The sequence below is a fragment of the Miscanthus floridulus genome, chromosome 2, assembly GCF_019320115.1.
Source record: "Miscanthus floridulus cultivar M001 chromosome 2, ASM1932011v1, whole genome shotgun sequence".
Lineage (NCBI taxonomy): Eukaryota > Viridiplantae > Streptophyta > Magnoliopsida > Poales > Poaceae > Miscanthus > Miscanthus floridulus.
In genome coordinates, this window is record NC_089581.1 from 153,462,034 (window position 1) to 153,482,552 (window position 20,519).

At 45.4% G+C, this 20,519-nt stretch overlaps 2 protein-coding genes across 2 annotated transcripts; both read left to right on the forward strand.

Annotated features, from left to right (window-relative positions):
• Positions 1 to 1,578: 1,578 nt before the first annotated feature.
• LOC136540170 (beta-glucuronosyltransferase GlcAT14A-like) lies at positions 1,579 to 5,956 on the forward strand. Its single transcript, XM_066532174.1, has 4 exons — positions 1,579 to 2,347; positions 4,017 to 4,092; positions 4,181 to 4,296; positions 5,078 to 5,956. The coding sequence occupies exons 1-4, from the start codon at positions 1,834 to 1,836 to the stop codon at positions 5,590 to 5,592; spliced, it is 1,221 nt and encodes a 406-aa protein (XP_066388271.1). The 5' UTR covers positions 1,579 to 1,833; the 3' UTR covers positions 5,593 to 5,956.
• A 3,693-nt stretch (positions 5,957 to 9,649) lies between these two features.
• LOC136540171 (heat shock 70 kDa protein 4-like) lies at positions 9,650 to 12,239 on the forward strand. Its single transcript, XM_066532175.1, has 2 exons — positions 9,650 to 9,905; positions 10,681 to 12,239. The coding sequence occupies exons 1-2, from the start codon at positions 9,689 to 9,691 to the stop codon at positions 12,084 to 12,086; spliced, it is 1,623 nt and encodes a 540-aa protein (XP_066388272.1). The 5' UTR covers positions 9,650 to 9,688; the 3' UTR covers positions 12,087 to 12,239.
• The last annotated feature ends 8,280 nt before the right edge of the window (positions 12,240 to 20,519 follow it).

Here is a 20,519-nt window from a genome sequence, read left to right on the forward strand (position 1 = left end):
GGGGCTCGGGGGTACACCCGCGGGTGCGCTCGCGCGCACCCGTCGACAAGACAAAAATCCCCCGGACGATTCCACCCTAATCGCCCGAGGGCTCGGGGGCTCCTGTTAGGTTTATAAACCCGGGGTCCCTCGGGGATCGGCTTCTGCGCCAAAGCTCGGCCTAAGAGTCTAAAAAATAGCAGTCCAGCAACCGACTGGAAGGCCAGGCCCAAGAAGAGCAACGCCCGCTCGTCGGCTACTTCGGCCCACCTATCCGACCGGAGCGCTCGATTCGGGCTCCAGCCGTCTCCGGACGGCCTTCGATCGGCAGGCCTGCCCCAAGCCCTACTTTTGACTCCAACCCCGCGTCCCTTCGACCGGGGCTCATAGGAACCCTGATCACCGCACTCAGAGCTGACTGGAGTCATCCGATCGGGGACGCCCCGTTCTGTAGGAACCAGAAGACGTGTGGAGAAAGGCAAGGCAAGGCTCACAAGTCAAAACCACTGTACCAGGGACCATACCCTGCACGAAACAGTACTCTACAGCCACCCTGGCACAAACAGTGTTGTAGGCACCGATATCTCCCTCTACAGTATTGTAGGGGCCGCTAAAACTCTCATACGGTAAGACCCCTCGCGTGTCTCTAGACATCGATAGCGGTATGGGCACCAGGATTTATCGTATCGGGTGAACATAGCGAGATTCCTCACATGCCTCTAGGCATCAAACAGTATTTGCAGGTACCGACGTCCACCATCCCTGAAAAAGGCAGCATGACTTCCCGTGTGCATCTGACATTCTACAGCGACATCAACAATATTGTAGGCGCCCACCATTATCTGGTACCCGCAGGTGTGGACAACAAGGCTCGGTAAGCATTGACAACAAGGCTCAGTAGTATACGTACTCTTTCCTTCTTACTTGTAAAGTCGTCCCCTTCATCTATAAAAGAGGGTGCGCTTCCTCCAACAGGACAGAGGGATTTTCGGTAGATCAGAATTCCTTAGATCGATAACTCACAACCACAGAATCGCCAGGTTCAGACCTCAAGCCTCCGCTTGAACACTTAGCTCATAGCAAAGTTCCTGTCTCTCTCGGCCTTTCTGGTCGGAGCCTCCGCTTGAACCACATAATCTTTCCCTCTCTTGTTTGTAACCCCACTGCAGACTTCGAGCACCTGGGCTCGGGAATAAGATCACCAATCGACCCCGATTGGACGTAGGACACGTTGTCTGAACTAGTATAAATTTTGTGTCATTGAGTGCTAGGCCACCTCCAATCACAACGTACAGTAAAACTACAAATATTCACTAGTTGGTCACATTCTGCACCGACAAGCTTATCACGAGTGTTGTCCCCGTGACTACACCATGATTAGTTAACCACTGGCCTTGCTAATTGCTTCCTGCTCTGTCAGAAACCCTCGACTCAGCTCTTGTGTTTGTTCGCTTGAGTTTATTAGCTGACTTATCAAGAGTATTTTTCTCGCAAAAAAGAAAAACAGTTTATCAGCCTACTCTGGGGGACTCCCACCAGTGAGGCGGCAAGCAATTATTAGGACACGCCGTACGCTGCGCGCCCGTACCGTACCGCCGGCGCATAACCCGCCCGATTTCCTTGCACGAAACGCCGCTGCCCAGCCTGCTCCCTGCGCTGCGCTGCGGTGCGGCCTCAGCCTCACTTGCATCTCGCCTTCTGTCCGTCTGTCTCCACCAGCCACCGAGCCAGCAAGCAACCGACCGCCCCCTTCCCCCTGCCCGTCCGCGGTACGCCTCGCGCCGGCGAGCGAGCGAATGCCGCGGGAGCTCTAACCCTCGGCGCCTCGCCCGGGGCGGCGTGTCCACCCGACCCATGAGGAAGCTGACGCCGGCGCACCGCCTCCGGTGGATGCGCGCGCTGCTCCTCGCGCTCCCGCTCGTCTCGCTCCCCATCCTCTACGCGGCGCTCGGCACGGCGCGCTCGTCGTCGTCCTCGTCCTCGGCGCCGCGGCTACCGCAGCAGCAGCAGCGGCGGAGGGCGCCGCCGAGGCTGGCGTACCTCATCACGGGCGCGGGCCCCGGGGAGGGCCCGCGGATCCGGAGGCTGCTGCGGGCGCTCTACCACCCGTGGAACTACTACCTCGTCGGCGTGGCGGGGGAGGACGAGCGCATGGATCTCGAGGCCTTCGTGCGCGGCCAGGAGGCGCCGCGCCGGTACGGCAACGTCCGGGTGGCGGCCGCGGTGGAGTGGGGCGCCGTCTCGCGGAGGGGCCCCACCGAATTGGGGGCCACGCTCCACGCCGCCGCTGTGCTGCTCCGGGAGTTCGACGGCTGGAGCTGGTTCATCAACCTCAGCGCCTCCGATTATCCGCTCATGCCCCAAGATGGTAAAATTCTACTCCCTCCTCGATATGGATAGCTTCTAGCCCACACGATATTTTCTTGTTATATATGCTTGCAGCTATGAATGCGTTTATGCTTCAGCATGACACCAACTTTTGGTTTCCTTATACGTACTACAGAATTACGTGTCCAAAAAATGGCCCTACTGGGGCCTGTTTGGTTTCTTAGACCGAATTTTAGTCCCTGTCCCATCGGATGTTTGATATATGTATGGAGTATTAAATATAGACTAAAAAAATAACTAATTACACAGATTGCGACTAATTTGCGAGACGAATTTTTTAAGCCTAATTAGTCCATGATTTGACAATGTGGTGCTACAGTAAATATGTGCTAATGATGGGTTAATTAGGCTTAATAAATTCGTCTCGTAAATTAGTCTCCATCTGTGTAATTAGTTTTATAATTAACTCATGTTTAGTCCTCCTAATTAACATCCGAACGTCCGATGTGACATGGACTAAAATTTAGTCCATGAAACCAAACACCCCCTTAGTGCCATTTGATTTAATTTATGGTGTCAAGTTCTTCTCATACCATGTGATCGCAATTTGATATATTTGAGTACCATAAAATTTGTTGTATGCTCTGTCGCCAAGAAGGATAATAGCTACATAATGTGGAGTAGTACTTGTCAAAGGCTTGTTATTCAAATTCCAGCTGAAGGAGTTTACTGTTTTTGGGCTGACTGGTTCTATCTTCCATTCATTTGAGGAACTTTGGGTCATGCAATTTCATAACGAACAGCATTATAAAGGGCGTACCCAGTGCAGAGAGCTCCCGCTCCGTGCGAACAGCATTATACACTTGAAATTTATTTGTTCTCTGAATTCCGTATGTGTTTCACCAGCTGGGGTCTGCTAGCTGATTCTCTATGGTGGCAGCCTGACAGGTTTTGAATTGTAATGACCTCTTCTGGTCTGTTTATTGTGGGGTATTGAATAGTGCTTATGATTCCTCAGATTTATTGATAACCAAGTTCAGGCTAGATATAGATAGTAAAATTACATACATGGATGGGATTGTCAGCTTTTCTAATTCCGATGCAAGTTGTTATGCCACAGACACCACAAATAGACAGATAAACTGAATAGGTATAGGCTACTCTTTGAATTCTGTGGAAATATCATCCAGTACTATCTAACAAACAGATCTAGTAGCATCAAATTCAGCTTTTTTGGGGGTCATTTTTTAACACTTCCGGGAACACCATTCTTTGCTCAATATTGTCCCTTATAACCTTTCAACTGAGCTTTAGCATTGTATCAACTACCAAGTTAATCAACTTAACTTCATAACATGGCAGCAGCCAGAGAATCGAGTCCATCACAGTTGGGTCCGTCTTGATGTGTAACCTAAGCGACAGCAACAAATTATGAAGAACAGTAAATGCTGGATCTCAATATTAATAATACTTTTGTGAGTTTGAAGGACTGGATGCAGAACGGAAGTTGTTTAAGCTTCTGGACCTGCTCAAAATTCTTAAGGCCGTCAATATCTATGAATAATTTTTCAGAAAAAAAAACTTACAAACCTTCTCCCAATATGTTGATTTGTAGTACAGCAATTGTTTGAAGTGCTCTAAGATCTGATTGATTTTTTTCTCCCAATTATCGAAACTAATATTTATGTTGTTTCCCTTATATTTATCAGACATCCTTCATATCTTCTCATACATGCCAAGAGACCTCAATTTCATTGAGCACACAAGCAATATTGGTTGGAAAGAGTAAGCATATCATTCCAATGTTCTGTGGTTCTTAATTCTTAACCTCTTTTTTTTGTTTTTTATTATTATTCTTGGGTTGCATGTGCAGGCACCAAAGAGCCCGACCAATCATTTTAGATCCAGCATTGCAGGTCCCAAATAAAACTGAGGTTGTAACAACAAAGGAGAAAAGGAGTATGCCCTCAGCTTTCAAAATATTTGTAGGTACTGTCTGACATCTTTACTGACTACTGAATCTCTGTTTGACTGATCAAATGGTCAATTTCAATGCCCTGTAGCAGAGAACGGTTCGCTGTAGCAATGTTGCCTAGTTGTCTTTTGTGCACTCCAGAAGAATCTCTTTAAGCAAACTTGTGATAATTTGTGTGTTCCATCTATTAGACAACATAGATGTCAATTGTCATATGGGTCATGGCGATGTTTACTTAGATGGTTATGAAATTATCGGTCATACCAATTTGGGTCTGTCTAATGGCTACAGTGAAGTTATTTGGTGTTTGTGGAGTAGTTTTTATATCTGACATATTAAAAAGATACCTCTAAACTCTTTTAAAAGGCAATTAACTAGTAACTGCATGGAGCCAAGCTGTACAAAAATCCTTGATGAAATCACCTTGCATGATAAGATGTTGCATCACAGCATACTGCATCCTTTAGGTAGATGGTTTTTTGGTGAAACATGTATGTATATCTTATATTGCCTACTGCTGATATATGTGTTGGTTAAGATCTTTCAGAATGCTGCCTGATTATCTTTATGATGTTGATTGCCTTCTCAATCATTGTTTCACCTGCAATTTTGGCAACTGACATCATGAATACTCGGCCTGGTTATATTGTTGGCTATTTTTCGTCCTTAGTAGAACAGTTGAGAAGCATTTTCTTGATCAAAGTTTAGTTGAGTCTTTATCCTTTCTATTGTGGTTAAGGCAATGCTGTTTTCTTGTAAATTTTACTTCTAATGATTACAACTCCTTTGGTACAGGTTCGTCTTGGGTGATGCTTAGTCGATCATTCCTGGAGTTTTGCTTATTGGGATGGGACAACCTTCCTCGCACACTACTGATGTATTTCACCAACTTCCTCTCATCCTCAGAAGGCTACTTCCACACAGTGATCTGCAACTCAGAGTACTACCAGAACACCACTGTCAACAGTGATCTGCGTTTCATGGCTTGGGATAACCCCCCTCGGACGCACCCTGTTAACCTCACAACAGAGCATTTTGATGCAATGGCAAACAGCGGGGCGCCATTTGCACACTCCTTTGCCAATGATAATTCAGTCCTGGATATGATTGACGCCAAGTTGTTGGGCCGAGCACCTGACTGCTTCACCCCGGGTGGATGGTGCTTGGGTAGCTCAGTAGGCGGGAAAGATCCGTGTACCTTCTTGGGAAGGTCCTTTATTCTCAGGCCGACCAAAGGCTCGGCTAAGCTAGAGAAGTTGTTGTTGAAACTTTTGGAACCTGATAACTTCAGGCCTAAACAGTGTAAATAACACTCATTTTACATGGTAGCCAGTTTTTTTTTAGTTTTTTTGGAGGGTAGTGTTCAGAGGCCAAAGTTTGATGAAATGTTTCTGGTTGTTGCGGCAGTAGGCATACATACAGGTGTGTTGTTGTATACTTGCAACTGGAAAGTTCAATTCAAAAGTGATTTGAGATCATACATGATAGAGATCGCTACATGCCTACATGATACATGTACTCTTGCTGTTTCATCACTTCCACGGCTGTACAACAACCGATGATAATCAGAGACTTCGGTTGTTCCCTGGAGATTGTCCGAGGTTTTGGTCCTATACTATTCCCACTGCGACGTAAAACGATTTGGTTCGTACGGGAGTTCATCATATTTTTTTTTGGAAACGTTGGTAAACGTAAAATAAATTTCCTGTGCGTTGCAGCAGTTTTTTTTTTTCATATAATACAAAAAAAGTGAAGACGCAAATATGGGCCTCCCTGTAATGTTCCTTCCTCAGTGACTTCAATGGGCTGTGAACGCTCCCTCGCAACACCGTCTCTTAAAAATAAGGCCCACTCACCTCAAGTCACTTAAGCCCAACTTGGATATCTACGGTCCACCTCACCTTCCAGAAACCGGGGGGAATTCCTTACGCCATAAAAAAAATCGCAATGAAAGTTCAGCGGTTTTTAATATCACTGCTTCAACTTTTTTTATGTCCTTTATGTCACTGCCGTTAGTTTGGGCTCTAACGCCGTCAAACTACAGGTATGAAAAGTAAAAAATAACCTTAAGTCTAAATATGTTATTATTTTTTAAGCATCTTAACAACTTCAAATGAAAAAACTCAAAACTAGAAAGTTGTACATCTCGTCGAGATCTATAATTTTCATATAAAAAATTATTTTCATTTAATTCCACAAAAAACGATTTTTCTAAGATATATTAATCATATCAAATTATTTTTTTTTGTGGAATTAAATGAAGATAATTTTTATATGAAAATTATAGATCTCGACGAGATGCTTTCTAGTTTTGAGTTTTTTCATTTGAAGTCGTTAAGATGCTAAAAAAATTAATGACATATTTAAACTTAAGGATATTTTCGACTTTTCACACCTACAGTTTTGACGATATTAGAACCCCAACTGACGGTAGTGGCATGGAGGACATAAAAAAATTAAAACGCTGAAGACCGTTGAATTTTCGTAGGGCTTTGCGATTTTTTTTTATGCCATACAGGAATCCCCCCTTTATGCCACACCTACAGTTTTGACGATATTAGAACCCCAACTGACGGTAGTGGTATGGAGGGCATAAAAAATTTTTATGCCATACAGGAATCCCCCCCCCCCCCCCTTTATGCCATACAGGAATCCACCCCCCCCGGGCGCCCCCCCCCCCCCCCCCCCCCCCCCCCCCCCCCCCCCCCCCCCCCCCCCGAAACTGCTCGTACGATCTCAAGAACGCCGCCTCTCCAGTTCTCGCACCCTCGCCGTCGCTGCCGGCCGTCTGGCCGTCGCAGTCTCCTCCAGGTACGCGTCTCGGTCCCTTCACCCCTCCTCCCTTTCTCCGTCATGGCTTACACTTCCGGAATCCGGATCGGTGCTTCGCCCCGCCGCGGTAAGAATCCCCACCCACGGAGTTTTCCGGCTGCCACTCGATAGAGGTAGATCTGACCCGCCTGTCAACCTTAGCCTACCGTGAGGCTGGACTCCACCTCTGTGCCGGAGCGTTACTCTTCACCGCTGCTCGGTTGTCTCTTCTGCGGTGTTGAGGTGTTTCAGCTTGTTGCGACAAATTTGCTGGCGCCTGCAACCTGTTCGACCGAATGCTTCGGCGAAGGAAATTAGTCACACCTCGCCGTACGCAGGCTTGCGTGCTATTGTTCAGCTTCATACTCGTATTCGTCTACAATTGCTCTATCCATTTAAAGCTTCTAATACTTAGACATTGGTCCCTGTAGTGAGAATCACATCGACTGATGTTTTGATTGCTTTCTGCTGTTCAAATCAGTATGCTTAAACTGGATAACGCGTGATGTTCATATAGTCCATGCCAAGCTAGTAAACACATATTTATTGCAAATGTATTCAAGCACCATTCGTTCTACTTTTACCCGAGGTTTTCTTCAAACATTTCATCTCCCACATTGAGTTGTTGCTCCTTTGAATTATTTCTCTTCTGTGTGTATTGTGGTGCTGAGGTGGGATTTAGGGCTATTCACATTGGATGCTGTTGAGCTAATCACACATATTGGTCAAATCCATGAAGGTGAAGGTGAAGCAGCAGAATGGGTCGGAAGGCTGGTGTTTTGTACATAAACCCAAAGAAGTTTGGTGCTGTTGCGAAGCCGTGCATGCCAGAAATGGTGGCCTTCCTCAATTGCCTGGCCTTAAACAAACAGAATGATGACAAATGCATCAGGCAGAAGGATCTTTTGGTTCAATGCACTCAGACACAGGTTATATTATCCACATCACTACTTGTGTTTTGCATCCTTAGACATTGTTTTGTCATCCTTATACTTTGTTTTGTCAAAGCGTTAAGCAAGCAATTCTTCTGCTCCTAATGCCTGCTTGTGACGTCATTGCAGAAGGGGAGGCCAAAGAACGCAGCGAAGACCATCAATTACCATCTCCAGCGACTTGGGCGAGGCAAGTTCCTCTAGGTGCAGTGATGTTCAGATCATTTCCTCATCAAGCTTTACTGCCTTGTATTGAAGTTCAGGAAGACAATTATTTTCTTCAAAGTAGCTTTGCTGAAATGGGACATTAATGTGTTTGCATAGATTGGACAATGGCCAGCAAATAATTCTATGTCAAACAGTAATATATATCATCAGTATATTGATACTGTTTTCTTCTCATCCTATGAAGGCACATCACAGTTATGTTTTCTGTCTATAGTGCCTGTTTGGATATTATGTTTTTGAGCTGTGTAAGTTACTGTTGCTTGTTAGCTTGTGAATTGCAGTTTTTGCCCGGTTCCAGTTTTGGTTGGTTGATCTGTTGGGCCATGTAATGAGCATTTTCCTCGTTTTAAATGATGGAATAATCACTCTTGGTGGTGTACCATGTTTTCACGAAGATAGATCTTTGTGCAGACAGCGCTGAATCCACGACCGAGATAAAATTGGTACTCCAGATGTAGATTATCCAACAGAGGTAGTAGAAGGTTACTTCAATATCAACTATTAAATTAAACCATGTACCATAAACTAAGAGCTCCTGCTAATAGGCTACGGTCATTTACATGTATAACACGATATAAGTTGCATGAAAGTAGCACTAATCATCCACTGCGATAACAACGACGATGTACTTTTAGAACTAATATCCGAAAACCCAAGGCCCCAAGTCTTCTACAATTAGGCAGTGGTAAGGTAATTAATAAGGCGTTGTTTGGCACGGCTCTACAGGTGGAGTCGAAGCCATTTTGAGACACGTTTAGCAAAATAGCTTCTCATAATAGACAAAAGGAATGAAATGACCATGAGCACTCCTTTGTTGGGAGTTATGTGTGGAAGACTGGGCTTGGCAGCTCCTTCGTTACTGTGTTTGTTGCCTAGCCTTTGGAAAGCGCTGCCCTCTTCCTTGCTTGCCCCACAGTTTCCTCCGTGCATTTTGTGTGTTAGAACTTTCCTTCCTAACTGTTAGAATTGATACTCTAAAAAAACTGTTAGAATTGTTCTTGCAAATTGTTTAAACAATTTGTTGTTAATGTTTGAATAAACATAACTATCATTATTGACTTTTATTTTATTTATAATAAGTGATGAATTAGTTGAAAGTATTGGGAAAAAAGGAAAAGAAAAAAAATAACACATTTGATCTCAATAATGGGCTGTACACCTGTACCTATAGTCGATAGTGGGATGACTGATCCCGGGTAGTTCCTTTTCTGTTTTAGATTGTGATGATAGTTTGGATTCGAGGGTGCCGCACCTACCAGATAGACGGCCTTTTAAGGAAAAGCCCAGCCAAAGAAATCGTGGAGAGGACGGTTGCCCTAGCACGCACATGTATCGAAGCGGCACCATTTATTCCGCATATACGCACACCCCGTGCGCTAGTAGCACTACCATAAATTCCGAGTACTTTCTACTTTGCTCTCCTCTGACTGTTGAGATGGCGGCCTCGAAGGTCGACGGGCCGGCGATCGGCATCGACCTGGGGACGACCTACTCCTGCGTGGCCGTCTGGCGGCACGACCGCGGCGAGGTCATCGCCAACGACCAGGGCAACCGCCTCACGCCGTCGTGCGTGGCGTTCACCATCTCCGAGAGGCTCGTCGGCGAGGCGGCGGTGAACCAGGCCGCCTTGAACCCCACCAACACCATCTTCGGTGAGAACTACACACCAGCTGTTTCATCAGTCGCTTATCTAACTTGTTATTTTCTTCGATCGTCACGCGTGTGGACTCGCGCGCTGATTAATTTGCGTCACAGATCTATCAACTGTGCCTACGTAGGTACGTAGCTAGATTGAGTGCAATGTTTATGAACAGATCTATCAACTGTTTGGAAATAGGAAGCATATAAAGTTTGCCGCTCCATCATCTCAGCTGCAATGTTTATTATTCAACCACAAGCAGGCGCAATAGTTCGTTCATATCCTTGCAACAAGCATGCCTCTTAAATTTCTCTGCCTGCATGTTCACATTATAGTTCTGGCATTTTTTAACTTCGTTTTGCGGTGACTCACTGTCTCCTGCGCGGCTGTTTAGTTTCTGTATAATCATTAATCACTATCACTATCACTATTACTAGATTCAATTTCGTCTCATGATGTGCAGTGCACACCTTTCTTTCAAAACAACTCACTGAATTCTTGCATATGAAGTGGATCAAGTATATACCAAGGATTGAAGGATAAAACATGACAACTGAGATAATGTAATCATGATTTCATGAAAAAGTTAATATAAGGTCTCGGCATTAATTCTTTTGAACTGGAGATGATGGAAAATTACAGTGTTTGTAGGACCAAACCTAATATCTGTTGTATGGCAAATCAAACCTTTATTACTTTGCAGAATATTTTTCAAACGCATAGAACAAACTACTGCTGCTTTGCCATTTATGGTTCGCTCTATTGACTACACGACTAAATGTTCACAGAAGTGAAGCGACTAATCGGCCGCCGATTCAGCGACGAATCTGTACAAGAAGATGTCAAATTGTGGCCTTTCAAAGTCGTCGCAGGTGATGACGAACGGCCAATGATCGTGGTGCAGCATGAAGGCAAGGAGAAGCAGTTCATGCCTGAGGAGATCTCCTCCATGGTGCTGGTCAAGATGAGAGAGACAGCTGAGGTATATCTCGGTAAAAAGATCAAGAACGCTGTCATCACCGTGCCTGTCTACTTCAACAACTCCCAGCGCCAGGCTACCATTGACGCCGGTGCCATTGCCGGCCTAAATGTCATGCGCATTATCAATGAGCCAACCGCCGCTGCCCTTGCATATGGTCTTGAGAAGATGCCAGTCAGGAACAAACGAAGGACGGTGCTCGTCTTTGATCTTGGTGGAGGTACCTTTGATGTCTCCCTCCTCAACATTGATCCGGGAGTCGGCATGGATAAGGGTCTCTTCGAGGTGGTGGCCATCGCCGGTGACACTCACCTTGGCGGGGCGGACTTCGACAACGAGATGGTGAAATACTCTCTCCGGGAGTTCACACGGAAACACGGGGAGATGGACATCCATAGCAACCAGAAGGCGCTTCGGCGTCTGAGGACTGCCTGCGAGAGAGCAAAGAGGATGCTGTCTTCCACTGCACAGACCACCATTGAGGTTGACTCGCTCCATGACGGCATTGACTTCTGCACCACCATCACCCGATCTCGATTTGAGGAGCTGAACAAGGATCTTTTCAGCAAGTGCATGAAGGCTCTGGATAAGTGCTTATGCGATGCCAAGATGGACAAGAGCAGCGTCCACGACGTCGTCCTCGTGGGCGGCTCCACCCGTATCCCCAAGGTGCAGAGCATGCTTCGGGATTTCTTCTGTGGAAAGGAGCTTTGCCGGAGCATCAACCCTGATGAAGCTGTTGCGTACGGTGCTGCCATCCAGGCCTCTATTCTCAGTGGTGGAACCGACGATGGGAGATTAGTGGATATGCTTCTGCGTGAAGTTACGCCACTCTCGCTTGGAATAGAGATCAGGGATGATTGTACAATGAGCGTGGTTATCCCGAGGAACACTGCCATCCCGATCAAAAAGACGGCGCCTTTCACCACCCTCTACGACAACCAGACCAGCGTTTCATTTCCAGTGTATGAGGGCGAGAGCGCGAGCACCAAGGACAACAATCTGCTCGGCGAGTTCAGGCTCACCGATGTACCCCCGGCACCGAAGGGTGTACCTGGTTTCGATGTCACCTTCGATATCGATGCAAACGGCGTCATGAAGGTGTCCGCGGAGGACAGGGACACTGGGCGGAAGAACAGCATCACCGTCGTTAACCACGGCGGTCGAATGCGCAAGGAGGAAATCGCGCGCTTGGTGCAGGAGGCCGAGAAGTAAAGAGCAACGGGGTCAAATCAAGGCTCGAGCGTGTCTGTTAGTGCAGCGATGGATGCTAAATAATGCTATCAACGTATCACTGAAGCTGAACTTTTAGCTTTGGCCTGTGTGTTTGGCCATAGCCTACTTTATTTTTGTTTTTTTCCCTGAAACCATGGTAATATTGTCGTAATACTCGATATGACTATATCTATTGGATGTTTTGCATCTGTCTCAAACGAAAACAAAAAGCTCACCCAAAAGGTTATGTTCGGCTTACCCCATGTTCGGCTTGTTTTTTTAGCCGGAACAGTATTTTTCTCCCACAACAATTCAGCTGAAACAGTATTTTTCAGTCAGTTTCGACCAATATTCAGCAAGCCGAACAGAAGCAAAGGAAATCTCGTCTGTCAAAGGAACCAAACACTCACAAGCTTGCGTGGAATCTTCGCTCGCTAGGCAGCGTACTGCGGAGCAAAGAAACCAAACTACTCTATTTCTTTCAACTAGCATGCAAGACCGATTATATATTACCTATACCTATCCCGGCTAAAAGTGGTTGTCAAAGGTCGTTTAAACACGTAATAATGATTTTAATCAAACAAAAAATTATATCACAAAGCTTTAAAAAATTTGAGGAAAAATATAGAGAGATTGGGACACGAGAAGCCCAATTAAAATATTTAGACCTCATGAAAATATTTCTAGAAGCTTCTAGAAAATGGATTTATCTTTAGAAAAATAGGGAAAAAATCATACAATGCTGTTGGTGTGTAAACACATTTATTTGAAAAATCTCCCGATAACAAAATTGTGGTATGCAACATACGCTAATGTCGAATACATTAATTATAGTTGTATCCTATGTTTTTGTTGTAAAAAGTTTCCAGAAATGCAATTGAAATTCAACAAGAATCTTTTAGAAATTTTCTAGATTTTTTTGGAATTTAAAAAAATTCAGATTCAGATATTTTTTGCAGTTCAAAAACCTTGTCAATCCTTCACCATTTTTTTTAAATAAAAAAAGATGAAACCATCTTGAAAGCCACTCCTAACCGGAACAAGGAGATAATTTAAGTGGTTTGAGTTGAGGGAGGCAGATTGTTTGGTTTGAATTCCTCTGTCATGTTCTAAATGTCGCTATGGTATTCATGTCGGTCACTTTCTTAAGTTTGACTAGGTGTCTAAGTTTATAGAAAAATATTAACAACATTTGTATCTCCAAATAAGTTTATTATGAAAATAGATTCAACGATCTATCTAATGATACTAATTAGGGGCTTAAGCGTTTATTCATGTCAAATGGTGATTTTGCCCTTATTTTTTTTTTTACTTTGTGATTTTACCCTGCGTTTTCAAAACGAAGGAAGAGTTTGCCCCTATTCTGTGAAGTACTCTTAACAGTGTTAACTTTTATATTTAGACAAAAGACAAGTTTGTTCATGTGGTTTTGCCCTGTTTTATTTTGCTTTTTGTGTTTTTACCCCTATTTTCAGTTCAATAGGAATAGACAATTCAATAAGTGCAAAACTCGATAAATTTCAGAGCAATTTCATCAGCATTTCAGATAAAAATTAACATCACACAATAAATTCACATCACACTACAAGCACTAGTGCATCTACAATGCACAAATAAGTTCATCGGTCCAAACCACATCTGTTTGAAGGCTACAGAATTCCTCAATATCAACTCCGAATGCTGCACTTCAAATGAGAGAGCACCACTGCCTGCGGATTGTTTGCAACTATTAATGGAACGAAGGGGGTCAACAATTGAACGACATCAAACAACAGAATGAACGAAAAAATCGAATGGAAAATCTACAGCATAAACCATGAGTATGTATATAACCGATATACAACTATAATTCAAAACCATGTTTCAACGTAACATACTCCAAAACATGGTCCAATTAACACACATAGTCCTCAATTTTTTGGTAGGCAAACCATTTCCCAAGCAGCCTTAGAAGGCTTTTTAGAACTTAATTAAATCTGCCCCTCTCTAGAGACAGTGCTTTCGAAATTTGTCAATCTGCTTGATGATGGAGTCTGGCAAAGAAAGTGAGCACAAGTAGAAAGTTGGAAGGGCTGAAAGGACCGCATTTGTGAGTTCCAATCTACCAGCTTGAGTGAGGAAAGCAGGGATTCCTGACAGTCTTCTTTCACACTAGGAAACTAAAGGTAAAATTTCTTCCACTCTTGGTTTGGTAAGTCCCGGTGGAAGACCCGGATAGGTAAAGGGTAATGTTCCAGCATCATCCAAAGGTGTTGGCAAGATGGGATGGTCAGTTTTCATATATATTGATGGAACATCATGGACTTGCTATAGTTCCCTTTCAGGCCAATGGTTTCAGAGAAGGAGCAAAGAATTGATTTTAGGAAGAACTGGCTTGGGTCACCCTCCATGATAAGAGTGTCATCTGCTTATTGATTCACAAGGGAATCTGTGGCAGAGGAAAGAGGGATGGAAAGTTTGAGAAGATTCAATGGAACAGCTTTGTTCTAGATAGATTGGAGGAGATCGGCTGCAAGCACAGAGAGTAGAGGTGAAAGGGGGTCTCCCTGCCTTATACCCCTTTTACTGTGGATGACATTTATCACCCCTTTTATCCCTGGCGCGGCATGGATTTTTGACACACTAACACCACTGTGAGATTGAACAGATAGAACTTAAGATCGGCTCTGATGATATAGTAAGCTAGAATTGCCTTCGCGCGTGATAATTGACCTGTCTCATACACCTGAAACAGAGACCATCCGCCCAGATCCGACGTTGCCGTGTAAGATCCAGCTGCCGAGACACAAAACGACCGGGTCATGATTGGGCTGCGTACCTCAAACGGATTACCACAGTGCCTTTTGTTAACGCGTAGCTAATGGGCTCACTAGTTGGGCTATCTTCAATTTAAAAGAAGTTTTGACATTCTAAATAATTTCAAATAAAAATCTGTCAATTACATAGTTATATATCTCACTAAGAACTACAATTCTGATATAAAGTATGTCTTCATCCGACTTCATATGCAAAATTACGAAATTTTTAGATAAATATTAAAGATTGCAATATAGGTCAGGGCATAATAGTCACTTCTAACTTCTCCTCGACTATCCACCCCTAGAAAATACTATTTTAACAGTCAGAGGGAATGTTTAGGTGCCAAATTCCATTATTAAAAAGTATTTCTAACAAAGACAACATTAAATAGTGTCCATCAATAATTATGAACATTAAAGGATGTACTATGACAAATTTAGCCTTTGCAAAATGTTGTGTCGAACCCTTAGGAACCGAGCGTCCGATAGGAGTTCTAATTTCACACAGGACACGCCCCGACGCTGGTGAGAGGCACATTGTTGACATATGTTTGTGCCTTTTGTGTTATCCTGCAGTTTGGTGATCAGTTGCTTATGAACTATTTTATTTGATTTCCATTTCTATTGTTGCTTGATTTTTGGCCATATAATGATATTTTCCTTCTTTTTTTACCCTGAGCCGCACACGCCCTGACCTCCGCGTCGCCCAATCTGGGTGACACGAGCGGCAACGCCACCGCTGCCAACCTCTCCTCCCTCCCTCGTGCATCATCGCCACCGCCGGAGCGTGCTGCCGGAGGCCGCACATCCGCGAGGATGGTGGCGGTGGGGCCCTTCCTTCTTTCTTCCTTCTCTCCTCTCAACCCGATGGTGGTTCAGTCCGGTGATGGTGGTGGTTGCACCGACGACCGGTGCTCAGATCCATGGCACCGATGGCCGGATCCGATGACTCTAGCCCTCCTAAGGCTAGATCCGGCGCCCTTCCTTCCTTCTTCCTTCCTTCCCTCCTTCTCTCAAACCGGTGGTGGTTCAGTCCGGTGATGGTGGTGGTTGCTCCGCCGACCGATGCTCAGATCCGCGGCACCGATGGCCAGATCCGGTGACTCCAGCCCTCTTAAGGCCAGATCCAGCGCCCGCCCGCTTGGATTCGGCCAGGGAGCAGTCGGTGTGGGCGGCGGCACGCGAAGGGGCCAGGGTCGATGGACAACGCGATGCGGCGGGTGGCTATGGATGGCACGGGAGCCGACGTCTGCACGAGGATGACGTCGCATCCTTCTCCGCTTGCTCTTTCCTCCTCGATCATGGCGCATCGACTACGGCAACGACGATGACCCAGTCCTCAATGGAAGGGGCGGATCCGATGCTGTGGAAGGTGGATCCAGTGGGCCTTGTGGCTAGCTGCGCGGTGCTCGCCAGCAACCGCCTCCTCCTTGTCCTCGCTAGATGAGGAGTTGCGGCACGTCGGGGAGCAGCCGTCGGTGGCCGGTCACAGGATGCTGCACGTGGGTGGTAGTGGCTGCCACTCTCCCGTTCATGGCGGTGGCTGGCATAGCTGACGGGTCATGGCCATTGTCGTGCACGAGGCTGAGTTGCCATGGCGAAAGCTTTGTTCGTCTTGGGCCGATGACGGCGATGCCTCCGGGTGTCGTTTTCTTCCTTGGAAGCATCTATATGGAATGGTCCTCTCCCCTCTGTGGGCGGCGTGTGTCTTCCCTAGGTGAGAACCTCAACCTTTTGATCAGGCAACAGCGGTGTCGATGGCGTCGCATCCCTCCTTGGAGGTTTCGTTTTGGAAGCTCGTGCTCGGTCAGTCTGCGACGGCCAGCGTTATGGCGAGGATGGTGGAGGCTGAAAGGATCAAGATGCCTAAGAGGGGGGGTGAATTGGGCTAATTCTAAATTTCTTTGCAATAATTAAGTCCTACGGTTAGTCCAATTAACCCTATGTGCCTAAAAAGTGTTTCTATTGATCTACCACACAAAAGTTTAGCAATCTATGTTCCAATCCTACTCTAGCATGGCAATTCTATGAATGTAAATGACAAGAATTGAATTGCTCAAAGTAAATGCTCAAAGTAAAGAGAGAAGAAGAAACGCGGCGATGTTTTGCCGAGGTATCAGAGAGTCGCCACTCCCCACTAGTCCTCGTTGGAGCACCCGCGCAAGGGTGTAGCTCCCCCTTGATCCGTGCAAGGATCAAGTGTTCTTTACGGGTTGATTCTTTGACACTCCGTCGTGGTGAATCACCCACAACCGCTCACAACTTGAGTTGGGTCATCCACAAGCTCCGTCGGATGATCACCAAGCTCCCAATCACCACCAAGCCGTCTAGGTGATGGCGATCACCAAGAGTAACAAGCACGAACTCTCACTTGACCACGACAAGCCTAATGAGAAGGGTGGATGCACACTTTGCTACTCTTGCTTTCACTAATGAGGGCTTTCTTTGGGATTCTCAAATCTCAATCACCTCACTAGGACCTTGCTCTTCTTGGCACTTTCAAAGGTGTTTCTCAGCTGTTGGAATGAACAAAAGTACCCCCTCACATGAATGGAGCAAGTATTTATAACCTTGGTTGAAAAACGAACCGTTATGTGCCTCTGCGGGGTGACTGGACGCTCCGGTCAGTTCTCCCCGATCTTCGGTGTTTAAGTTGTGACCGGACGCGTTCGGTCATGATTTTCCCTCTCTAGAACCTTACTGGAGTCGACCGGACGCTAGCACCCAGCGTCCGCTCACTCACCACTCAGCGTCCGGTCGTGTCCAGATGATTTCACCTTGATCAAATGTACTGACCAGACTTTGCGCCAGCGTTCGGTCACTCCGGAACCAACGTCCGGTCAGCATTTGACCCTCCATTCACTTCCAACTCTCGATCATACGTGAATGAAGTTTGCTCCAATGGATCTAAGGGCTTTTTAGGAGCTACCTAGTGCTAGATTGAGCAAGTGTGCACCACACCTAACTCACTAGACTCACCTAGGTCAAGCTACCCGTCCATACCCCCCTTAATAGTATGGACAAAGGAAAAACAAAGTCATAAACTACTCTAAGTGTCTTTTCAATACCAAACGACACTTAGAACTAGTCCATCCTTAACCTTGTTATCCATCCTTTGAAAACTAAAATGATTTCCATCGTAGGGGCATGACCACCATGATAGCCCAATCAATCTCCATTACCGTGACCTAACTTAATTGCCTCTGCAAAACACACGTTAGTCACAGTAATCACATATTGTCATTAATCACCGAAACCCAACTAGGGGCCTGGATGCTTTCAATCTCCTCCTTTTTGGTGATTGATGTCAATACCACCTTGAGTATGTGAAAGAGATGAGGTTTTTAGCATGCTTGATTCATATAAGATTTTGACAATAAGAACAAAAGTGTTAGGCAAGCTTATATGACCCAAGCCAACATGTTGTACTCAAAAGATATGAAATAAGCAAGAGTACAAGTAATAAAGCTCATTTTACATCGGAGTAAAATGCAGAAGCAAAGCAAATGAGCATAACACAAGTGATATGACATAAATAATTCAAAGTACAGAGCACACATGTCACATATCACATAAAAATCACGATCATATTAATATCACAATTACGATCACACTTAAGTAGTTCAATGCATAATAGTAAATATGAATGCATAATGTATCACACATAAAAACACCAAATATAATAGATAAGCTATAAGCTAATAGATAGACTCCCCCTAAATGTATCGCTCCCCCTAAGACTAACATACTCGATCCCTCTTCCCCTTTGGCGTCAAACACCAAAACCTAAGGGTCGGTCGGGGGGTGAAAGGTCCTAGTATGGCTAGAGGGGGGGTGAATAGCCTATTTAAAAATCTACAAATCAACTAGAGCAATTTGATTAGTATGACAAATAGCGTAATGCAAACTTGCTCTAGCTCTACAAGGGTTGCAAGCCACCTATCCAACAATTCTAGTTGCAATGATTACTTAGGCACACAAACTTGCTATTCTAAAGAGCTCAACTAGATGAATGTAAATAATCAAGCAAGCTCTCAATTCTAGTTACACTAAAGATCTTGTATCAACTAGTTTGCAAGAATGTAAGTAAGTAGGGTGATTATACCATCGTGTAGGGGATGAACCAATCACAATATGAAGATCAAGCCAATCACCGGGAGAATGCAAATGATGAGAGACAATTGATTTTCTCCCGAGGTTCACGTGCTTGCCAACACGCTACGTCCCCGTTGTGTCGACCAACACTTAGTGGTTCGGCGGCTAAGAGGTGTTTCACAAACCTCATCCACACGATAGGACACCGCAAGAACCGACCCACAAGTGAGGTAACTCAATGACACGAGCAATTTACTAGAGTCACCTTTCGGCACTCCACCGGGGAAGGTACAACTCCCTTTACAATCACCGGAGATAGCCATGAACAATCACCAACTCGTGCCGATCCTCCACCGCTGCTCCAACCGTCTAGGTGGTGGTAACCACCAAGAGAAACAAGCGAAATTCGCAGCACAACACGAATACCAAGTGCCTCTAGATGCAATCACTCAAGCAATGCACTTGGATTCTCTCCCAATCTCACAATGATGATGGATCAATGATGGAGATGAGTGGGAGGGCTTTGGCTAAGCTCACAAGGTTGCTATGTCAATGAAAATGTGCTGGAGTACCCCCTTGAGCTGGCCATGGGGCTATAAATAGAGCCCCAATCAAATAGAGCCATTATACCCCTTCACTGGGCAAAACATGCTCTGACCGGACGCTCCGATCATACTGACCGGACTCTAGACTCAGCGTCCGGTCGCCCAATGGACGCCACGCGTCACTTGTTTCAAACGATGTTCGTCAGATTCCAACGGCTACGAAACTGACCGGACGCATCGTCAAAACTGACCGGACGCTGAAGCCCCAGCGTCCGGTCGTTTCCAGTAAGCTCCTCGAGGCGTATTTCTTCGACCGGACGTGTCCGGTCCACCTTGACCGGACGCAGACCAGCGTCCGGTGCAATACCCTAGGTACTGTGCCGACCGACCAGTTCGACCGGACGCATGCTGCCAGCGTCTGGTGCTTTCAGACCCAGCGTCCGGTCAGTTGACCGACGCCAACGTCTTCGCGACCAACTCGTTTTCACTTCTAACTTCTTCACCCTTGCTCCAATGTGCCAACCACCAAGTGTATCAACTTGTGCACATGTGTTAGCATATTTTCACAAACATTTTCAAGGGTGTTAGCACTCCACTAGATCCTAAATGCATATGCAATGAGTTAGAGCATCTAGTGGCACTTTGATAACCGCATTTCGATACGAGTTTCACTCCTCTTAATAGTACGGTTATCTATCCAAAATGTGATCACACTCACTAAGTGTCTTGATCACTAAAATAAAATGGCTCCTACATTTTATACCTTTGCCTTGAGTCTTTTGTTTTTCTCCTTCTTCTTTTCCAAGTTTAAGCATTTGTCCATCACCATGCCATCACCATTGTCATGATCTTTGCCATTGCTTCATCACTTGGAGTAGTGCTACCTATCTCATAATCATCTTGATAAACTAGGTTAGCACTTAGGGTTTCATCAATTATCCAAAACCAAACTAGAGCTTTCAATCTCCCCCTTTTTGGTAATTGATGACAACCCT